This window comes from Anolis carolinensis, chromosome 3, assembly GCF_035594765.1.
Source record: "Anolis carolinensis isolate JA03-04 chromosome 3, rAnoCar3.1.pri, whole genome shotgun sequence".
Classification (NCBI taxonomy): domain Eukaryota; kingdom Metazoa; phylum Chordata; class Lepidosauria; order Squamata; family Dactyloidae; genus Anolis; species Anolis carolinensis.
In genome coordinates this window covers 242687223-242707890 of record NC_085843.1, presented here as the reverse complement: position 1 = coordinate 242707890, position 20668 = coordinate 242687223, and the positions used below count along the sequence as shown (strand labels likewise).

Below are 20668 nucleotides of genomic sequence, written 5' to 3'. Positions count from 1 at the left end.
AGATGACCCTCTCAGGTTGGAAGTCACTCAATGAGTTACAAGGTATAAAAGAGGACAATTATGAATAGCACTGTGGTTAATGACACAACTGGACTCAATCCCAAAGGGGACATATGTTATCAAGCCATGGCACCCCTCCCCAAAAGAATAAAGACAATGAAGACTTCAAGCAAGCTATATGATTTTTCTTTATTTTTTAACATTTTCCACAGCTCCAAAGTGGCAAAATGTTGAAACAGCTAGAAGCTCTGGGATAGACCTAGCAGTAGCTGTACCCTGCAAACTTTATCAGAGGACCCTTTAATAAATGTTCAACTTGATGACTTATATGTAACTTGTATCTTTTATCTACTGTGTCGATTCCTAAAAGTATAAAATGTATAAACAGTATCAACGAATGTATCAAATGTATCTAGAAGGCAGCTACCTCTTTGTGCCCTCAGTTTGCATAATCCCTTGGGAAAGGAGATCACAGCCAGCTATTTCCCGAGCCAGATAAATATCAAAACCTTTGTGTATATATGCAGACAGATGATCCTCTTTGTCACCAGGATGAGCTCAGGATGTTTATTCACTCAACTTGAGGCTGAAAGTATGCTGCTCCTGCGGAAGAGCAGGCTCAGTAAACATTAATTTGTTAACTCTCTGAATGGGCAGCCAAGCCTCTGATTGCTGAAATCTGCCACTTTTGCCTTTTGTGTCTTGCATCCTTTGTCTCACATAGAACTGGATACTTGAGTTAATAAAAAAAATCTCATATCCACATCACCATTTCCTCCAGGGTTGCGTCCTCCCAGGAGGTGGCCCTGCAGTGTATTGGTCCTTCAAGCTGACCAGCCACTGGCCATCTTTCTTCTCACCACATGAATCTCCTCCTGCAGGTTGTGATGTCAGAGGAACCCCTGGGCAATCCCAGCATGGATCCTAGCCTGTCTTTCTTCTCAGCCAATCAGGAGAGGGAGCGGAAAGTCTGAATAGCTGTCAGAATTATGTAAAAATGTCATATATTTTTCTATGAATTTGTGCTTGTACCTTTTTAAACATATTGCTTGTACTTGCATTGTATTTGGCCGAATTGTAACAAACCTCTAGCATTATCTTCAACCTGGAGCCCCTGTACTCTGTCCTGACTGATCTGGTTTAGCGAAGGCTCACCAGGCACGGACTTCTCTAGCTGAAATTACTACATCAGTCCATGTTCTCAGGTGAAAGGAAAGTGGTATAACACATTGGAATATGGAATGTGAGAAACATGGATCAGGAAAACATAGTAAAACAAGAAATAGAATATATAAATATTGCAGTAAAATATCATTACAACTTCGGTTGGACAGCATCAATGAGCTTCTTTTCACAGCTGCAGTGAGATATTTCCCACCTTCAGAGAGTTTGATTCAAGGTACCTGTTGTTCGCCAAGGACGGTAGCTGACAACCCATTCTGTATTTAAGAAGTGTAAGTGAATTCATTATATCTGTCCAGTTTCACATGATCACACCAGCCAACATCCTCTTAGTAAAGAAGACTAATTCCAGGTATCATTAGCATGCATTCTCCCTAGAACTTGATTTCTTTAACTTGTATTGGGTCATTAACTGTTTCAGCTTCAAGTGTTATTCTTTAACTTAGTCATAGCATTTATGAAATGTATGGTGGTATTGACAGAGGTTCATCAATAGGGTGATGGAATTTGTGATTTTCCTGTATAGCAACATGTGGTTGTTCTTGACGTCATCCAGCAAACAACTGATGGCTTATCTGAACATTGTTAAAGGTCTTCTCAATCGGTTATGGTTTAGTATGACAAACAGTTGTTCTTCAAAAGATTACCACTATATTAATCAGCTTTTCTGCATCAGCACATTAGTACATGCTGTTTTCCTCAATAGCTGTTGCCTTGGACTGCACTGAATAGAGTAATGGCTCAACCAAGAATGCACTTTAGGGAAAGACCAAATGTTTCTAAATGAGAAGGTTCAGAAGAAGGCTCTATGAGCACAGAGGCCATATGTTTGAATTCAGGGATGATTGCTCAACAAACAATCCTTGCAGGCAAGGTCTCTGTCTAAAAGTTTAGTGTGTTCCAGCTCTGAATTAAGGAAGGAGGAGAACCATTTATTTTTCTAACAGCAGAGGACAGCAGTTTACTTAAGACCAAAAGAAAGCTTAAGAAATAAATTGCTTTGGATGTTACTTAGACTAACTTTGAGATTATTTGGTATTACATTTCAAAAGCATAGTGATTACAACATATATATATATATATATATATATATATATATATATATATATATATATATATAAAAACAGTTCCAAGTTCCAACTAAAAATTTCATGGACTGTGCACTCCCTTTCATGATTAACATGAGAATTAGAGTTTGAAAAAACACTTTAAAATATATATTTTGTCCCAGTTACTTATTGTTTTAGAATGACTTGTTGCAGTTATTTCTTACACTCCTCGGGAGTGTGTTACTTGCTCCCTTACTTGTTTCTCTCTTTACTACATTTCTGAGAAATGAGAAAATCATAGAATTGGTGAAAAAATGGCATAAAACATGGACATTTTCAGTAGAATGTTTTGAAATGCTCTTTAAAAGTCACTGCAAAATGTTACTTGCTCTCTCTGGGAACAGTGCAATTCCCACTCATGAAAACAACTCTGAAATGTAATTTCATTAGAACATTGCTTTTTAAAAACCCTTATTGCAGATTATTATATTTTTGTACATTGTTGCTTCCAAGCTCTGGTTAGAATGTGTGCTGAATGATGACTTCAATATGACTTAGTTATTTTGAGAATGGCAGCCTGAACATGAGTGGAACTGAAATAACACCACAAATAATCCCTCTTTTTGCATACACTGTCTGTCACTGCTTTCCCTCTTTTTAAATAAATGCGATGTTTGTTGCAAGGTAAGAAAATCAAGGTAAAACATCCTGATTGCACTTTAGAGTAAACATTAATGCAAAATAAGGATAATCAATGTATTAGTTTAACATATATACATACACACATTCTGCATTCAATTTTCCAAATTTCAAGCAGTTAAGAATTAATTATAAGAGAGCATCAAAAAAGAAAGAGTCCACGTTGATCCATAGAAATAAAACAAAAACCAAAATCCATGGGTGGGTCATACCATTATTAGTTGATCCTGTCAAAGGTGTCCAATAAAACAGCAGAACACTCTAAAAGCAGAACACTGGTACTAGATTGTATGTTACAATGCTCTATGCTGTCAATTTTATGGCAGGGTGTAGCTGTATATGTTCCCGGCATCACTTTTTCTTCTTGACCGCCTGGTGAGCTTCTGTTGTTGAAAAATGAGTAGAATGTTATACATGCCTGGTCTAGGGGGGGATTCAACTTATTTAAAATCTAAATTTATTTACAGTTGAAACAATGGTAGGAGTCTGCAGCCTTTTAAATTGTGCTTTATGTATCTAAAGATGGTTTCAAGTTCCATCTGGGACTCTCCCAAGAGTTCCTAAGAAGAAGGAAGAGACTCAAAAAGCAATTGGTCTCCATTTTACTCAGAACAATCTCCAGCCTTAAACACACAGTTTCTTAGGAAATAGAAAATAGAAGCTTTTGAACAGAGGAGGTCACTCTCCAAGGGACCTGGGAACAAGTTCCAGGAATCTGGAAAACATGAGCATCCCCCATGCAAAAACTTTTTTTAAAAAAGGAAAGAAATCCACTTCCAGTTTTGAAAAGAGTTTTAAAGGTTAAAGCAGTTGTAGGGACCCTTCAACTTAATAAATAAGCTAGTTGTTGTTATTGAACACCCTCACCCCTAATAAAAGAGAGGTATAGTTCTACCTCCAAAGAAGTTATAGTTCCCATAGGATGGAAGGTCAAATGAATCACAATGGCCACTGTCCATACAGCCTCCCTCGAGTCTCCCAGGACCAGCTGCAACCCCAACTCCATAGCACCCAACCCTCCACATGTGCACACACCCAGGATCAACTGTTCAGCCTAAGCCGGTCCGCATCCGTACTCATCTGGAACTCATGGCTCCACTCACTCACAACCTGACCAAGCTACAGATTGCTACAATGTATCACTCACCTCCGTTTCCAGACTCCCTATTATACAAAGTATCTTTATTTCTTTTCTTTTTCCTTTTTCTCTTATGTGAATGTGTGAATGAGCACAGAGGAGTGAATTAAAACAAGTAAGGCAAATAATCTTTCATACCCTGCATGCAGCCCCAGCGAGGCCCCTCTCCGTTCACCCGTCTTTCTCTCTAAAGAACCTATATTGAAACATCATATGAATGTCATCTTTTATATTTTTATATTATTTTTATATTTTTATATTATTTTTATTTTTATATATTTTATATTCTTATATTTTTATTTTTTATTTTCTTATTTTTTATATTTTGCTGCTGTTCAAGTGTCCCTTCTGCACAGATTGAATAAATGCTTCTGTCTTTCATCTTCAGCTTGGTGAGATTCCTGATTCCTAACTCGAAACATTCACAGTTAACGAAGCTTGCCAGGCATCCCTTGGTATCTGCGGATACTTGAAAAACTTTGAATTTCTGACATCATTGCCAATCCTAAGAATTTTACATTTTTTGCTAATTTTCTTTCCTATTGGTGTGTGTGAAAAGGCAGCAACTTGATTCATCTTGCATACTCCAGATTTGGAATAGTTTCCCCCCTCCATTGAATTACAATCTCCATAACTTATGACAAAAGGCTCAGGATGATTGCGGTCGAAGTCTAAAATATCTGGAGGGAGAGCACCTGTACCTAAATACACAATTGGCCACCTTGGGTAGAGAACGTGGCTTTTCTGGAACACAGCTGGATCTGTTGGGCTATTGGTATATTTTCACATCTGCTAACCTTAGCAGAGATAATTTACTCAAGTGTAGGAGTAAGGGGGGTGAATCAGATGCAGATGCAAACTGCTGTTTTTCCCTACTTAGATCACTAGATTTACAATTATATATAGAAAGGAGATATATAAAAAGACCCCTTTGGTTGAACAGATGTGTCCTATGTTATAGCTGGCCATTCTGGGTCCGAGTGAAATGCACACACATACCCTCTTTTCGTTTTACTTCCCTTTCCAAACACAATGGAAAAAGTGGTTGAAGAGAACGGTTGAGAAAACCACTGCTAGGCAGTTCAGGGGGTATGCTTCCAGATGATTTAAGCACCTGGATTGTGTAAAGTTTACTGGTACTAGAAATTTATGTAGTAATTGCTAAAGGAGGTTGAATTACTGTTTGTCTCCTTCCTTGTCCACAATCCTTAAAGTCAAACTATGTACGGTATTCACAGTATATATGTTGCTGAACTGTACTCCCTTCCTACAATATGATAGAGAGCAAAGTTCTAGGCTAGTTTTCATCTGAATGGATGACTTTGTCCATGTACAGAATCTTCTGTAAAAGCCTACGTAATTTTCTGTAAAAGCCTCAATCTTTTACAGATGTTGGGCATATTTGGAATGTTAAGAGCATTTTGTCAAAAAACTTAAAGAATAGATAGGAGCTAGTCTGTTCACATAATGGCATTGGTTCCCATGGTGGACATGGCTAGCCACAAAACTCCCATTTCCCAGAAAGGAAACTGGAGAAGAAAAAAACAAAAAAGTAACAGCCCCAAGAAGCCAAATACAGCGCAGACGTTTCTCTGTCATAGTACTCATTTCATAGACAAATGAAGCTCAAAAAAGTAGTTTAGCGAAGAAATGCATAAAAACAAAACTGGGGGCCAAGTGGCAAATGCCAAATAACATTATTTGCCACCTAAAAGCATAACAAAAAATAACTAGTTAGTAAAAGACAAACTTGTGATGCTCAAAGACATATAAACGTACTTTCACAAGTGTGTGTTACAGACAAGCAGGCAACCCCTCCATAACTATGTTGCATCCCTACTCATATGCATATCACATCAAAACAAAATATTTGATGCATAACTCATTAAAGGATAAAATAAAATTGTTTTTTAAGTGGTTTAAGGATGAAAAAACTGGTTGGAATACAAATCATCACAATAGTCAATACGAATTGAGTATGGTTGTTTTTTGGGTTTTTTTGTTAATGTACACAGGTCCTTTGAGGTGACATGATAGCTATCTTAAAATATCTAAAGAAACATCATAGAGAAAATGGAGACATTTTGCTTTCTGTTGCTCCAAAGACTAGAACATGAACTAGAAGACTAGAAGATTCCACCTAAACATTAGGAGGAACATCTATATTGTGAAAACTATTCAGTTGTGGAATGGACCATCTCAAAGATTAGTCTTTAGAAGTCCTTAAACAGAGGCTGGAATGCTCTAACTGTATATTTCTGCATGGCAGGTGGTTGGACTAGATGGCCCTTATTGTCCCTTCCAACTCTCTGGTTCTCTTCCCAAGAGCATTAATGTAATCAAAATGTTAAGCCAAATCCTTTGGTCCCTACTATGATATATTTCATGCAAATAATGGAAAGACCCATATGTCTTCATTTTGCTCAGTATTTTTTCCTTTTGCTTCCTGTTTGATTCTTTTTAAAACACAAATTGCAATAGTCAACTTAATTTGAAAATTCAAGAGGAACAAGCCCATGTGGAATTTCCAATAATTGTAAAAAAAGAAATAATAAATACAGATGTTTGAATCAAGATTGTTAATGTAATGCTGATGCCTGAAAAGACCCTATAGCATATTTATTTGTATAAGGCATGTAAAGGGATGTTAGCGACACTTGCTATGAGGAGTCATTCATAAGGCCTTTGTTTAGAACCTCAAATATCCTGAAATACTTCACCGATTGCTTTGAATTTTTGACACAATGTAGCAATTGAACAGGCACATGTTTTTATGTTTTCACATACCTAGTATTATATAGATGTCACACCTGTGACAGGTAAAATACGTTTTTTGGAAAAACACCACCATCTGCTGGACGTCAAAGCAACACACGCTATGCTACATAATTTACGCTCAGGCCCAGTCTTTAGAATGGTGTGGTTTAGATCTACACAGGGATTGCTTCTCACATGGACAATTATATGTTGCATATTCTAGAGTAGGCAAACCAGACAATCTCTATATCTGCACAGACAATGGAACAACAAAAACTATTGTATACCCACAAGCATTATGAAATTACATTACATATTAGAAACCAGCTCTTTCTCTTTCTTTCTTTTCCATTTATCCAGACTGGACCACAGCAACATATGGCCAGGTACAGCTAGTTTTTAATAAAATCTGACAATGGTAGATGACATCTTTCAGCTTCTCCTATACATATTGAAGATGAATGATATTCAGGCTTGTACCAGGAGTAGCCAAACTGTGGTCTTTGAGTCACATGTTGTCCACAAAGCTATTTTGTATAATCTTTGGGAAACTCCCAATGCGTCACAACTTTGCATTATGTTTTAGAAAAACATGCATTTTCTATTTGGGGCATCTTCTGAAACTCATAGAATTAGAGCTGGAAGGGGTCTAATGGGCCACTGAGTCCAACCCCCTATTCAGTGTGGGATATCCAGCTAAAACATCCCCTTCAAGTAGCTGTCCAGCCTCTTTTGAAGATATCCAGAGAACGAAACCCCAAGCACCTCTCTAGGCCATTAGCATCATTGAACTTGTAGAGTTGAAAACAAAGTCCAGATTTTTGTGCAGAAAGGAAGCACTTTTTTAAAAATTGCTCCGGGGCTACAACTGCCTTGATTTTACTTTCTTTGGGGGCATACAGAGTGGCTGACTTTCCCCCTGGGATTTTGTTTGCATTTAGCAGCCAGACTTTGAAGCTGCAAAGCTATTCAATGCTAATCAAGGTGGCCAATTGCAACATTCACACTTGCCTCAAACAGACAAGAGTTCTTTCTCCCACTCTGGACATTCCATAGATAAATAAACTCCACTTGCCTACTTTCCAACAGATCCCACAACCTCTGAGGATGCCTGCCATAGATGGAGGCAAAATGTCAAGAAGAATGCTTCTGGAACATGGCCATACAGCCCAGAAAACTCATAGCAACCCTTTTGTATGCATTTGTTTGTTGTTGTGTGTCTCCCATGTCATTTCTCACCTATGGCAACCTTAAGGAAAACCTATCATGGAATTTTCTTGACAGACTTGAGTTTGTCATTCTTATTTCTTCAGAGCGAGTGTGTCTTTGTCTTCCACTGACACTGAGAGAGCGTGTTTGCATAGTATCTAACAATACCACTAAGGGCCCTAGAGGAGGAAATGAAGAAGGCCATGTGAGGTTTCCAACAACCTGAAAACACATTTGAGGGGTTTGGACAGAGCACAGCCTACCCTGTTTCCCCTAAAATAAGACATCCTCAGAAAATAAGACCTAGTAGAAGTTTTGCTGAATTGCTAAATATAAGTCCTCCCCCAAAAGTAAGACCTAGCAAAGGTTTTGTTTGGAAGCATGCCCAGCGCCTGCCAAACAGAACTCCAGAGCATGAAGGATCCGTAAATGTACGTACCATAGAGTATTGTACATGGAAACAGTAGTAACAAGAAATTCTTGATAGGATTCACAGTTTGTCTGGTTATGCTGGTTTGTGATGACAACTACTGTACAGTATATAATAAATGTTCATTTTTTTGGTTCAACAATAAATGTGAATTCTTCTTCATGGAAAAATAAGACATCCCCTGAAAATAAGACCTAGAGCATCTTTGGGAGCAAAAATTAATATAAGACACTGTCTTATTTTCGGGGAAACACGGTATATCACAAGCAAGATGCTCTGAAATAAACCAAAAAGGGTTCCTTTTAAAGGTTTTTTTTTAATTAAAGTCAGAAACACAGTATATATCCGCATAAATAGTCAGTTTTAATGAGCCCACATAAACTACTTGATGATTACTTCTTAACTATCTGTTACATACAGTTCTTCCTGTATAGAAAAATATGACAACCAGGTTAATGTAAAATTGCAGTGAGGTTCTAACTTGCTTTATTATATTGCTGCATTATTTCATTTATTCCACTGCATATTTCTTAAAACTTAAAATAATAATTTTAAAAAGAATAGGATACAATACTTTCAAATGAATTGGATGAATATAAACAAACACTAATGTGGTTAGAAAAAAGGGGGAAAGAAAAGTCCTATGATGGATAGTTGTTGTTTTTTTTAAAAAAAAAATTGTTGAAAAGATCTTAGCTAGCCCAAATGCATGCCATATTCAGATCACAGCATCCTAATACATTTGTGTGATTTAAGGCATATTATTGTGTTCTGAAAATTCTCCTCAGACTTTAGACCTTCAGATAAAATTTCTCAGACTTTATTCTCATCCAGATTTCTTAGTGCTCTGTTTCAAAGCAAAGCTGATGACTAACGTTAATAGGAAACACCTCTGGAAGAGTAACCAAGCTGGTCTTCCACAAGAAAAGCAACCATCTTATTGGTTTTTTACAGACATGTATTTTTAAAGATATGGAGTATCCAAGATTGGAATCCACTTCCGTATTACGGCATGAACTGTAGGCCACTAAACCTTATGCCGTCATGTATTTGCTAGTTTTAAAACTTCTGCAAGACTCTGAGTGCTGTTTGGATGAAAGGAAACAAATGAAGCCTCACCAGGGAGCTTTCACCTTGGTTCAGCGAGTGGTTACAAATTCACCCTGCCTGGTTTCCTTCCTCTCATTTCCCTTCTGGGCTCTTTCTCATCATCAAGTGACTTGCACATATGCAACTTTTGCGCGTGCAACTGCTGAGCCTGGGATGGGGGAGGGTGGCAGGCTGATGCAGCTTGCAACTTCTACAATAGTCCATGTGACGGCTGTTTCCGTTAGTTCCTTCCGCAAGTTCTAAATTAATCTGATGTTAAGAGAGAGCAAACAGCTCATCTTATTTAACTGATTGATTTCAGATATACTGAAAGACCCAAAGACAGGTGCTGATGCAGAATGACTTTCCTAAAGCTGAGCACTTTACTCCACGCGGTGAGTAACAACCCCAAAATGTGTTTCCAATCTTTGCATTAAGAAGGTATAACAAAGGAGAAGTAAAGGTAACCATGTGGCTGTTGCTGTTTAGTACTGAACAATTACGCCGCATAAGGTATTCATGTCAACGCATTTAATTTCTTATACAACTAATATTCAGGGGTGGTTTGCTGTTGTTTTCCTCTGAAATTTAACCTATGGCACTTGCCATTCTTTGGCAACCTCTAATACAAATACTAACCAGGCCTGATCCTTTGAAGATCAGAAAGGATCTTGTGTCTTCAGTGTATTTGGACCTAAAGATGGGTTTACTCTTTTACTGCCCTCACCTTACTTTTTGTTGTGCTAACAGGGGTTTCAGGAAAACTTAGCTTCAGAAAATACAAGTACTCCAATTAAACTAGCATTCTCCTTGCAGCTTCATTTCAGTGTCTTAGTTGGCTAAGGGATTCTGGGAAGAAGTAATATTTCCACATTTTAATCTAACCAGGAATCATTAGTCTCACACATAATTTCTTCTGGAGCCTTTTTCTAGAGACAAGATGATATTTGAAATGATATTATGAGAGCTGGAGGTTTGAAGTGTGTGTCCTAGTTTTGCTTTGCAGGGGAGTTTCTGCAAAATGTTCTTGATCAAAGGTGACAGCAGGACAAATTTAATATGTTTGTATCTCTACAGGAAGGGAATGCTCTCATCAAATTACAGTACTTGTCTACCTTCAGACTAAACTATTTTATAGATATGAGTGGCTATTCATAATATATTATAGTCCAAGAAAGAATTCCCACTTAAACATCAGAATGAACAAATGTTGACTTTGAACATGTTGTGTAAAGCATACGGGGACAGAAGAAAATCACGGGCCTATTCACACTATGCAACTGTAGTGCTCTATTCCTCTTTAAACTCTATGGTTCCATCTTATGAAGTCCTGGGGTTTGTAGTTTGGAAAGGCTCTTTATGAGACTCCTAAATATCCCTCCCTAAACCACTAATCCAATAATTCCATAGGATGGAACTATGGCAATTAATAGTGCTATAATTGTGTGGTGTGGATGAGCTTCTGGTTCTACTGGTAGATCGCTGTGTGGTTTGCAATAGATTGACAGGACTCTCCATTGAATAAAAATGTGGCCAATAAAATTAGACTGCTGGATGGAGAGAATTTGAGGGAACTTGATATAAAAGGACTCTTAAATTGAGTTCACTTCTGATAATGTAAAAGTAAATTGTTAGGCTCAAGATAGAAGAAACCTGTTTGTTAATTCTATATCTTTTGTACTTGGCTCTGACTGGAGCATCTTGGGGAATTTTTGAAAAATGAACTTGGCATGCTTAAGTTCTGCCTATACTTAGTAAACTGAATGTGTACAGCAGAATGACATACATAGGGAAAGCATGTGAAAATATTACCATCAGAGCTTGATGATGGTAATATCTGTTGGGTTGTTGTATGTCTTTCGGGCTGTGTGGCCATGTTTCAGAAGCATTCTCTCCTGACGTTTCGCCCACATCTATGGCAGGCATCCTCAGAGGTTGTGAGGTATGGAGAAAACTAAGCAAAGAGGTTAATATATATCTGTGGAAAGTCTAGGGTGAGAGAGGTCAGTGTGAATGTTGTGTAGTTAATCACTTTAATTAGCATTGAAAAGCTTATCTGCTGTCTTCTTCCTGCCTCTGGGGCATCCTTTGTTTAGAGTCGTTAACTGCCCTTGGTTGATTCATGTCTGGAAATCCTCTGTTTTCAGAGTATTGCTTTTTATTTACTGTTCTGATTTTTGAGTTTTTTAATACTGGTAGCCAGATTTTGTTCATTTTCATGGTTTCTTCCTTTCTGTTGAAGTTGTCCACATGCTTGTGGATTTCAATGGCTTCTCTGTGTAGTCTGACATGATAGTTCTTTTGACATAATATCTGTTCTTTTGACAGATAGGAAATATAAGACAGCAAGTATTCATTTGTTTGAAATGACCTGCAGGCCTTGGAATATATACCTTCCAGGAGTGGTCAAATCTTTCTGTAATATAAAATGCAATAAAATATAACTAAGAAAAGGCAGGGAATATTTTCTTAAATATATTTTTCCTGTTTTCTTCTCTTTGCAGGAGGTGGGCTGTTGAAATGGCATTGATAGTTCTGAACATCTTCTTGTGTGTAGCTTTCCTAGACACAGGATGGGAAATCAAACCTCCAGCCTATCATCGTCTCTGCAAACTGGTGAGTGTTCTGGAACCCTTAGACATTGACTTTTTGTATAAGTTTAGAAAACGAGACAGATTGATTCAGTAAGGTACTGTATTTCATCACATAATAGTCACACTTTGTATCCCTTTTTTGAGCAAAAAAAGGGGTGTGTGACTATTATGTGAGGGAAAAAATTATGTCAGTTTTATATACCAATACTTTTTATTACATTTCTGTCAAAGCTTTGCCCTAAACAGCTTTACCTGCTTGCTTGCTCCCTTTCAGAAAGGGTGCTTCACTCATAAGCTCACCCATCTGTCTGAACATCCACCTACCCACCCACTGATTGGTGCTTCACTCACTCACTCACTCACTCACTCACTCACTCACCCACTCACTTGCCCATCCATCAGCTGCCCACCCACCCCCTGCTTCACTCGCTCACTCACGTGCCCATCCATCTGCTTGCCCATCCATTCATTCGTCTGCTCACCCACTCACTCACTGCACTCATTCACTCACTCACTCAAGCACTCACTTACTCGTCCATCTATCTGCTCACCCATCCATTCACTCACCCACCTATTCACCCACCATGGTGAGTGAAGCAGTAGATGGATGGGGAGCAAGTGAGTGAATGAAGAAGTGGGCAGGTGGGTGGGCAAGCAAATGTATGGACGAGATGATGGATAGGCAAGTGAGTGAATATATGAAGAGCTGGCCAGTGGGCGGTTAGGTGAGCACATAGATGGGCAAGTGAGTTAGTAGGTAAAGCAGTTTAGGACAGGGCAGCAAAACACGTGGAAGGGAATGCTAGACTGTTTACAACAGGTAGACTGTCTAAATCAAGGATATGACTATTATGTGAGGAGTACTAAAATACCAATTTTGGCAACAATTATGTGATGAAATATGGTACTTGCTGGAAAAACATGAGCAGGGAGCTAATGCACTTGTGTCCTTCTTTCGGACAATCACATTGGCATCTGATTTTCCATTGGGGAAAATAAATGTTGGATTAGATGGTCATGTAGTATGATCTAATCCAGTTTTTCTTACGTTTTTATAACAGCATCATCCACGACATTTTATTGCAGACACAAAAATGTGGATCTCTTATAATCTTTTCATGAAATACTTACATGTAGGTTATTCACAGGATGATGCAAGAGCAGGGCTGTACTGTTTTTGGCCAATATCACATTCCTGAGCCAGTCCTGCTCTATGACATCCCACAAATATATTTTTACATAATTAACTGGCACTTATCCATAAGGACGGTGCACTATCAGCTTTAAAGTTTTAGCCATGATACTATATTCTGTTTCAACTGCTGCATCCTTTTTAGTAACCAGCCAATCTACATATCTTTGTATCTCTGTTTCTTGCTTCAGGAAGAGAGATCAGTGAATTGCAATGGGAAGAGTCTAAGCTCCATCTTAGAAGATCTGCCTCCTGGAACAGAGAAACTCTTCCTTGATAGTAATCACATAGAGATGCTAAAGAATGAATCTTTAGTGCAGTATCAAAACCTGCAAAGTCTCAGCCTGTGTGACAATGGGCTGGAGATAATTGAAGCAGGGGCCTTCCTTGGGACTAGGAGTCTTAGTCATCTATCTTTGACCAACAATGTCCTTGCCATGAACTATTCTGTGACAGCAGCAGCTCTAAGGACTTTGTCTGCTCTTAGGAAGCTGGACCTCTCTGGAAACCTGCTCACTGAGGATATGGTGGATACTATGATCCAGCACTTGCCATCACTAGAATCTTTGTCTCTAGCTGGGAATGCCATCATGAGACTGGATGACAGACATTTCCAGAACCTGCCTAACCTGTGGCACCTGGATTTACAGCAGAACTACATTTTTGAGATCGAGGCGGGTGCTTTTGAAGGGTTGCGAGGGCTGCAGCAGCTTAATCTGGCCTACAACTATATCCCGTGCATTGTGGGATTTGACTTGATCCAACTCCAGATTTTAAATGTCAGCAACAATCACCTTGAGTGGTTCTTTGCTGCTGAGAATGATGCTGCCTTTGAACTAGAAACACTAGATCTTTCCTACAACCAGCTCCTATTCTTCCCATTCTTACCAAGGCTAAATAAACTGAAAACTTTGCTGCTAACACACAACAAAATGAACTTCTATGAAAATCTTTATAATCGTTCTGAGAACTCAGTCCAACTGCTGTTTCTGGATGGCAATGTCACCAACATCACCACCCATGAACTTTGGGAGGAAAAAAGGCATGGCAACCTCTCTTCTCTGACTTTTCTGGACATTAGCTGGAACCAGTTCTGGTATATTCCAGACTGGTTTTTTGAAGGGATGGTTTTGCTTGCACACATTAACCTCAGCCACAACTGCTTAAAGACACTGAACCTGTGGGAGAAGGAAGGGATGAAGAATCTTATTGACTTGGATCTTAGCTATAACCAGCTTTCAGATCTACAGATGAACTTGGATCAAAGAGGTAGCTTAACCTGCCTTAGGAGTCTTAATCTACGCAGTAATAGATTGCATGGATTGCCTACTAAAATGTTTACCCACACAACAAAGATCACTACAATTGACCTCAGTAATAACCCAATAGAGATTTGTAATTCACATGATGCTGGAAATCCCAACTGTGTAAATATTAGTAATATGCGCTCTTTGAGAAATCTCTTCTTGGCTGGGTGTGAGTTGAGGGAACTGGTCAGGCATGCCTTTAAGGGGACCTCCCTAGTACACTTAGATCTATCAAGCAATCCCAAGGTGCTCCACAATGGCTTAGGACCTCTGGAAGATATTGCAAAGTTCCTGCAGATACTCTCTCTCCGGAAGACTGGCCTCTTTGCTCCAAGTGCAAAAATAGATTTTTCTGCTTTTCAGAATTTGGTAGACTTGGATCTATCTGAAAACTCTCTTGACATATTTCCTGAATCTTTATCAGGTTTAAAGCTACACACTCTGGACCTTAGGCAAAATCGTCTCCGTTTCCTACCTCAGCATGCCATGGAAAAGCAACTTGGGAAGAGTTTGCGTGTGATCTACCTCAGCCAGAATCTCTATGACTGCTGCAAACTAGGGTGGAGGGATACTCTCCACAGACTTGGACATGTACACATTGCAGACATGAGTGAAGTTACTTGTAACTACTCCTCCAGGTTCTTCAGTGCAGTAAATCTACCCGAATCTGTTATCCAAAACTGCAAGTGGCTAACGGCAGATATGGCTTTAGTATATCTGGTGCTAACTCTGCCTACCTTTTTGGCTCTACTGGTTGCCTTTGGCATCATCTTTCTTACTTTCAGAGAAAGACTTCTTCAAATGGTAAAACGCAGGTATAGAAGATCTAGTTCATATTGAGCTGGCAAGAAGAAATAAGATATTGAGCCTCATGAACAGGTTTAACAGGATGGGGGAAAGTACAATAACTTGTTGGTGTTGCAGCCACAAATGTGATTCCAAAATGTCACAATAATGTGACAATAAGAAGCTGTCCAACTAGCATAGAGAATTATCCTAATGTAATTGGAAAAGATGATGGTTAATAAAAATTATGTGCAGAAGGATGCTAGACAGTTGATCCAGATTAGGAAGAAAAGTCCACTCCTGGCATGAAAGACAAATGTGAAAAACTTATTCCGAGAATTCTTGTTCAAAAACATGGAATTCTTAAGCAAGCAAATGCTGTTTTCTTCTTTTAAGGCTCATTTCCCTTCCTCCATATCAATATGGTTTAAGCACTAAATGGAAACATTAAAAAGACAATAGAAGTGGGAGGGTGGGCTTCTCTGATTTTTCTGGGTTGCACATATTTTCAGTTGCTCACATTTGAGGGGTGTCACCGTGTCATTAGTTACTGCATGGATTTCTAACTTGATAAGATGAAGGAACAGTCAGAGTATACTTTGTGTATTTAAAATAGGGAATAATGCAATATGGAGACACCAAAGGACATGCATATTGGAATAGGTTGCAAAGCTAAACGTAAATGTTCAGGCTGAGTCAGATATGAAGGTGGCAACATGAGCATTCAGCATTTTCAGGATTGCACAGAAAGTAACAGGTGGAGATGGGAGCAAAATCTGGGCTCTACTCTTGCCTTATTATGTTGGACTTAATTGATTTCAAACAGAGCTATGGTGTCTCTAAGTGTAATAAATTTACTTTAGTATAAGTTTTCATGGGCTACAGCCCATTGCCTTTCTTTCTTCTTTTATACTAACTTAGCTGGCACACTAACTTCTTGACAATACTTTTGAGCAGCTTTCCACAATTGAATCTAGTGTTCTAAGAAAGTCAGGAAGTAACCTTATTCAATTGCATTCCTTGGGAATAAATAAAAACATAAGGGGGTATCCAACATCTCACAACATGTGCCTTGCACATGTGAAAAGAGAGAATTATGAAGCAGATAGTCTCCTATGTGTGTGGACTCCTCCCATGGGATTCTGAATATTGAATTTCACGGGGTCTGACTTGCATGGAGGATCTTAATAGTGACAATGGGGAAGATAGGGCTCGCATATTCCTTTCCCTGCATGTTTACTTAACCTCAAAAAGAACTACTGAATAGGGTTAGTGTTTTGTACTTGCAGAGTGCAGCATGTTAACCAGTAGCAGGGGTGAAGGGGTTCTACTCTCCCAACATATTGTTCCTTTCCATTTAAACCAGAACTGTGGGATGCTGGACAGCAACTCTGCTCCTCTCTCCCCTTTGAAGGTGTATGAATATCCCATACTTTGTTTATCCTTTAAAGGAGTAGAGCTACCTCACCTTCTACTTCATATGTGAATGGAGAAAACATGTCTGTAATAATAGATAGATCAGTGGTTCTCAACCTGGGGTCTCTAGATGTTTTTGGCCTTCAACTCCCAGAAATCCTAACAGCTGGTAAACTGGCTGGGATTTCTGGGAGTTGTAGGCCAAAACACCTGGGGACCCACAGGTTGAGAACCACTGAGACAGATAGATAGATAGATAGATAGATAGATAGATAGATAGATAGATAGATAGTGGCCTTAAGATCATTCAAGCTTTACACTAATATTTCAGACCTTTCATCAGTCAGGAGAGTCTCCATCTGTTATGAGTGTTTGGTTGAGGAACTCTTAGATTGAAGAATGTGTTATTTTTTTTCCCCTCACCAGATACTGTTTTTTATTTTTCTCTAGAATCATATCTTTGGAGTTTTAATATGGAACATAACAGCCACTTTTAATCTTTACTGTTTCAGTGTTTGTTATGCAGTATGATGGACAGCTTATATTAAACTAGCAACTGAGTCACATTTGCATCACAGCCACAAAATAAATCACAGGTCTATTTATTTGTTAAGATCAGATATACAAGGATATTTAGAAACTAACCATCAGCAACTTACATCAGTTTATAACACGTGCCTACTAAATTTGGCTATAGTGGCCTGAGTTTGGGTTTCTGGAGGGAGAGCAATGGAAATATAGTTTGCCAAGTTGTTGAAACTGTGGGCAACTATGAGCAAGAGTAAATGATCTTTCTCTATCAGACTGACTGATTGACAAAAGGAAAAGCAAACACCTGGCAATCCTTTTTTGTGGGGAAGCCAATTCTCTAGCTAAGGATCTTTATCGCAACTGCTATATTAGTTCTACTATCTGTTGATAAGTTCACAACTTTTGTTGTAGACATTTATTTGGCATAAGTTAATTTTTTCATTATATTTGTGAAAGTCTGTTGTCATAGGTATTAATACAGGGCAGTCATCCTGATCTCCCAAGAGTTTCTAAAAGTTGCAATCTACTGTTTTGACTTAGGGGGAAAAAATTAAATAGGAAATCCTGGAAGCAATATGATGTCCAGATGGTGACTACACAAACCACAAAGTATTGATGCACATTAAGGACTTTCTTTAGCACACTTTATGGGTGTTTGTTGTCTGGTCACCATAGTTTGAAGCTAGCTTTTAACTGCATTAAATTATCAGTGTCGATTGGCCCTAATGAGATAAGAATAGATAAAAATTTCCCCATCTCCTAGTATTTCTGCTGTACTGCCAGATAAAAGAGTTCTGGAAAATTCAAATGTTTATGCCATCTGTGTGCCAATCACCTACAAAGCATCTAGTTCTGGTATATATGTGGATCAGTACCGAGTATCAGAAACCTCTCTGTGGTAGAGGTTTACGGGAAGGAAAACCACACAGTGAAGAAACCTCAGCCCATGTTGATGCATACACACATTGTGGTTATCTTTTAGTACTGAAGTAAAGCAGCAAGTTTCCAGTTATCAAGAAACAATACACAGTGCAAATGAACAAGAGTAGGATACTATTTAATGCTCATGTTTCATAGGTGCTAGAACAGCCTTAAAACTGATGCTCATGGCAGAAAAAAGGGAAAGTGGTGTTTGATTCATATGAAGATGAAGGTAATTGCGAAAAGCTGTGCATGATGGCTCTGTTACAAAAATGTTTCTGAGACTTACTTGTTTTGCATATAGGGGATGTAGTGGATAAACTAATGCAGCTAGTTATGAAGGTTGCAGTGCTCAACTAATGAACTAGTTAGTTTAACTAGCCATTTATTAAACTTAAAAATAGCAAAAAGCGAAATTGAACACAATTTCTGTCATCTGTCTTCTCAATTGTTTTTGTCACATAGCTTAGGGTGACAAGTTCTAGTCTCCCAAATAGTTGGAATTGTGGCATCACAACATTTTTCAACATGTGCTCAACAGTTTCATTTAACCTTACTTTGGAGAAACCAGAAATGGCTGTGCCTCCTTCCCCTTATTAGGCAGAAAAGTTTGGTTCCTCTACTACATTTAGGAGCAGCAGCAACTAACTGGTTCTCCTTTTGCTCAGGGAAAAGCAGCTTTAGTTCAGGATGTGGTTAAAGAGCATGGGCATGTGGAATTGCCCAATAGAACATCAGAAGAAAGCTAGGGAGGAAAAAAAACAAATGAACTTTACAGTTTATCTGATCAGAGTATACTGATTGGGAAACCACATCAGTTACAAGAGAAGCTGTGAAATATGCCCTGTGAGTGGCTGAACCACATGGAGCCAAGTGCTTTGTAGGCATGTTTCTGCAGCACGTGTGGTCCATGCTTGTGGCTTATTGTATGGATTGCAAAAACTGATTTGTATGGAACTAGAAGATGTTTCTGGTTTTGGCAGGGACACTGACCAGTTAGCCTTTTGATCCCTTCTATTAGTCAGTTCACACAGAGATGTGGCAATGGACATTTGTAAATGATAATGAAGCAAACAATGTTGATTCCAGAGAACTTAAACACCATGCTTTTAAATTAAGAGTCATTTCACAAATTTAGCTGCAAGTGGAGGACTGAAAAATAAATACTGCAAATAGAATACAGACAGTACTGTATATGCATATAGTAAATGACTGTGTGAATCATGGTTTTGCAACGTAGCTTCTTTAATCATGCCTCCTTGTTGTTGACCGCACTTTGGGGGATCGGGCCCTTAAGGAGAGACCCGACCCGGTCCTGAGGGAACGGACCTTGGCGAAGCCAAAAGGAGAATATAAGCCGCAATACAACCTGAAGCCTGAAATGAAGAAGGTCCGCCAAGTTGAAGGAAAATCCGCCAAGGAGTTTTTATTGAGCAATTCAGCTGAAAAGGACGCTAATAGCGATCATTCAATCTACTAGCGTAACATATGTTTCAAATAAAGCCATATTTATACAATGTTTCGGTCTGACAGCCCTTTGAATTTCCCGCCCCGCTTCCCTGCCCATCAGATCGCGGATAGGCTGAGAGTTTGAACGAGGCGGGCTTTCGTTTCCCGCCTTGCTCTGCTGGCCCAATGGGAAGCCGCTTTTGTCCCCACTCGGGCCAATCAGAGAGGAGGAGGCGGGAGCTATTGAAACAATGTGGTGACCGGACAGGAAATATCAGATTAATCCTGGCCCGGCCGATTTCTAAAGGAATTAATGGCACCCATCAAGGGTGTCCGGGGTCCTGTCACGTTTACAGATTTTAGATATGCCTTGGGGTGTCAGACGGGAAGTGGTGATGGGTGGTGATGAGCCGTCATTGACGGGCCCCACAGGGTGCCTTCCAGCGGCGTCCTGGCCTGGGATATGACAATGTTTGCCTTGGGGGCGAGTCACCTTTTGGAATTTGGTGACTCTAAACCCTATATTGTCCATGCGATCGGAATGAGATTGGATTAAACTGTGGCAGATTATCCTTTTGTTTTTGGGAAGGGAGGTCTGGGTCATAGGGCTAAGGTTCACGTTGGGGTCATAATATTTCCCATTTGATTTCATGATTTGGCAATTATATGGGATAGAATGAAAATTAAAATAAAGTTGGAACATAAACCCAGCTGGGAAAAACACATATTTTCCGGGGATCCCAAAGAGTATAAATACATATAGGCAGATAGGTAGATTTCAAGGAGGAAAGGGAGAATCCATAGAGGGGGGGTTACATTGCACAAAGGGGAACCATGAATGATATAAGCAATAGAAAACATTTGATAAGGACGAAGTTCACAACATCTGGGGAACCCGATATGGAAATTCATAAGAGTG

At 39.0% G+C, this 20668-nt stretch overlaps 1 protein-coding gene across 1 annotated transcript; it reads left to right on the top strand.

Moving 5' to 3' along the window:
- The first annotated feature begins 9634 nt into the window (after positions 1 to 9634).
- On the top strand, positions 9635 to 16300 carry nrros (negative regulator of reactive oxygen species). The gene is made up of 3 exons (XM_008106345.3): positions 9635 to 9948; positions 12058 to 12169; positions 13531 to 16300. The coding sequence occupies exons 2-3, from the start codon at positions 12074 to 12076 to the stop codon at positions 15484 to 15486; spliced, it is 2052 nt and encodes a 683-aa protein (XP_008104552.2). The 5' UTR covers positions 9635 to 9948; positions 12058 to 12073; the 3' UTR covers positions 15487 to 16300.
- The last annotated feature ends 4368 nt before the right edge of the window (positions 16301 to 20668 follow it).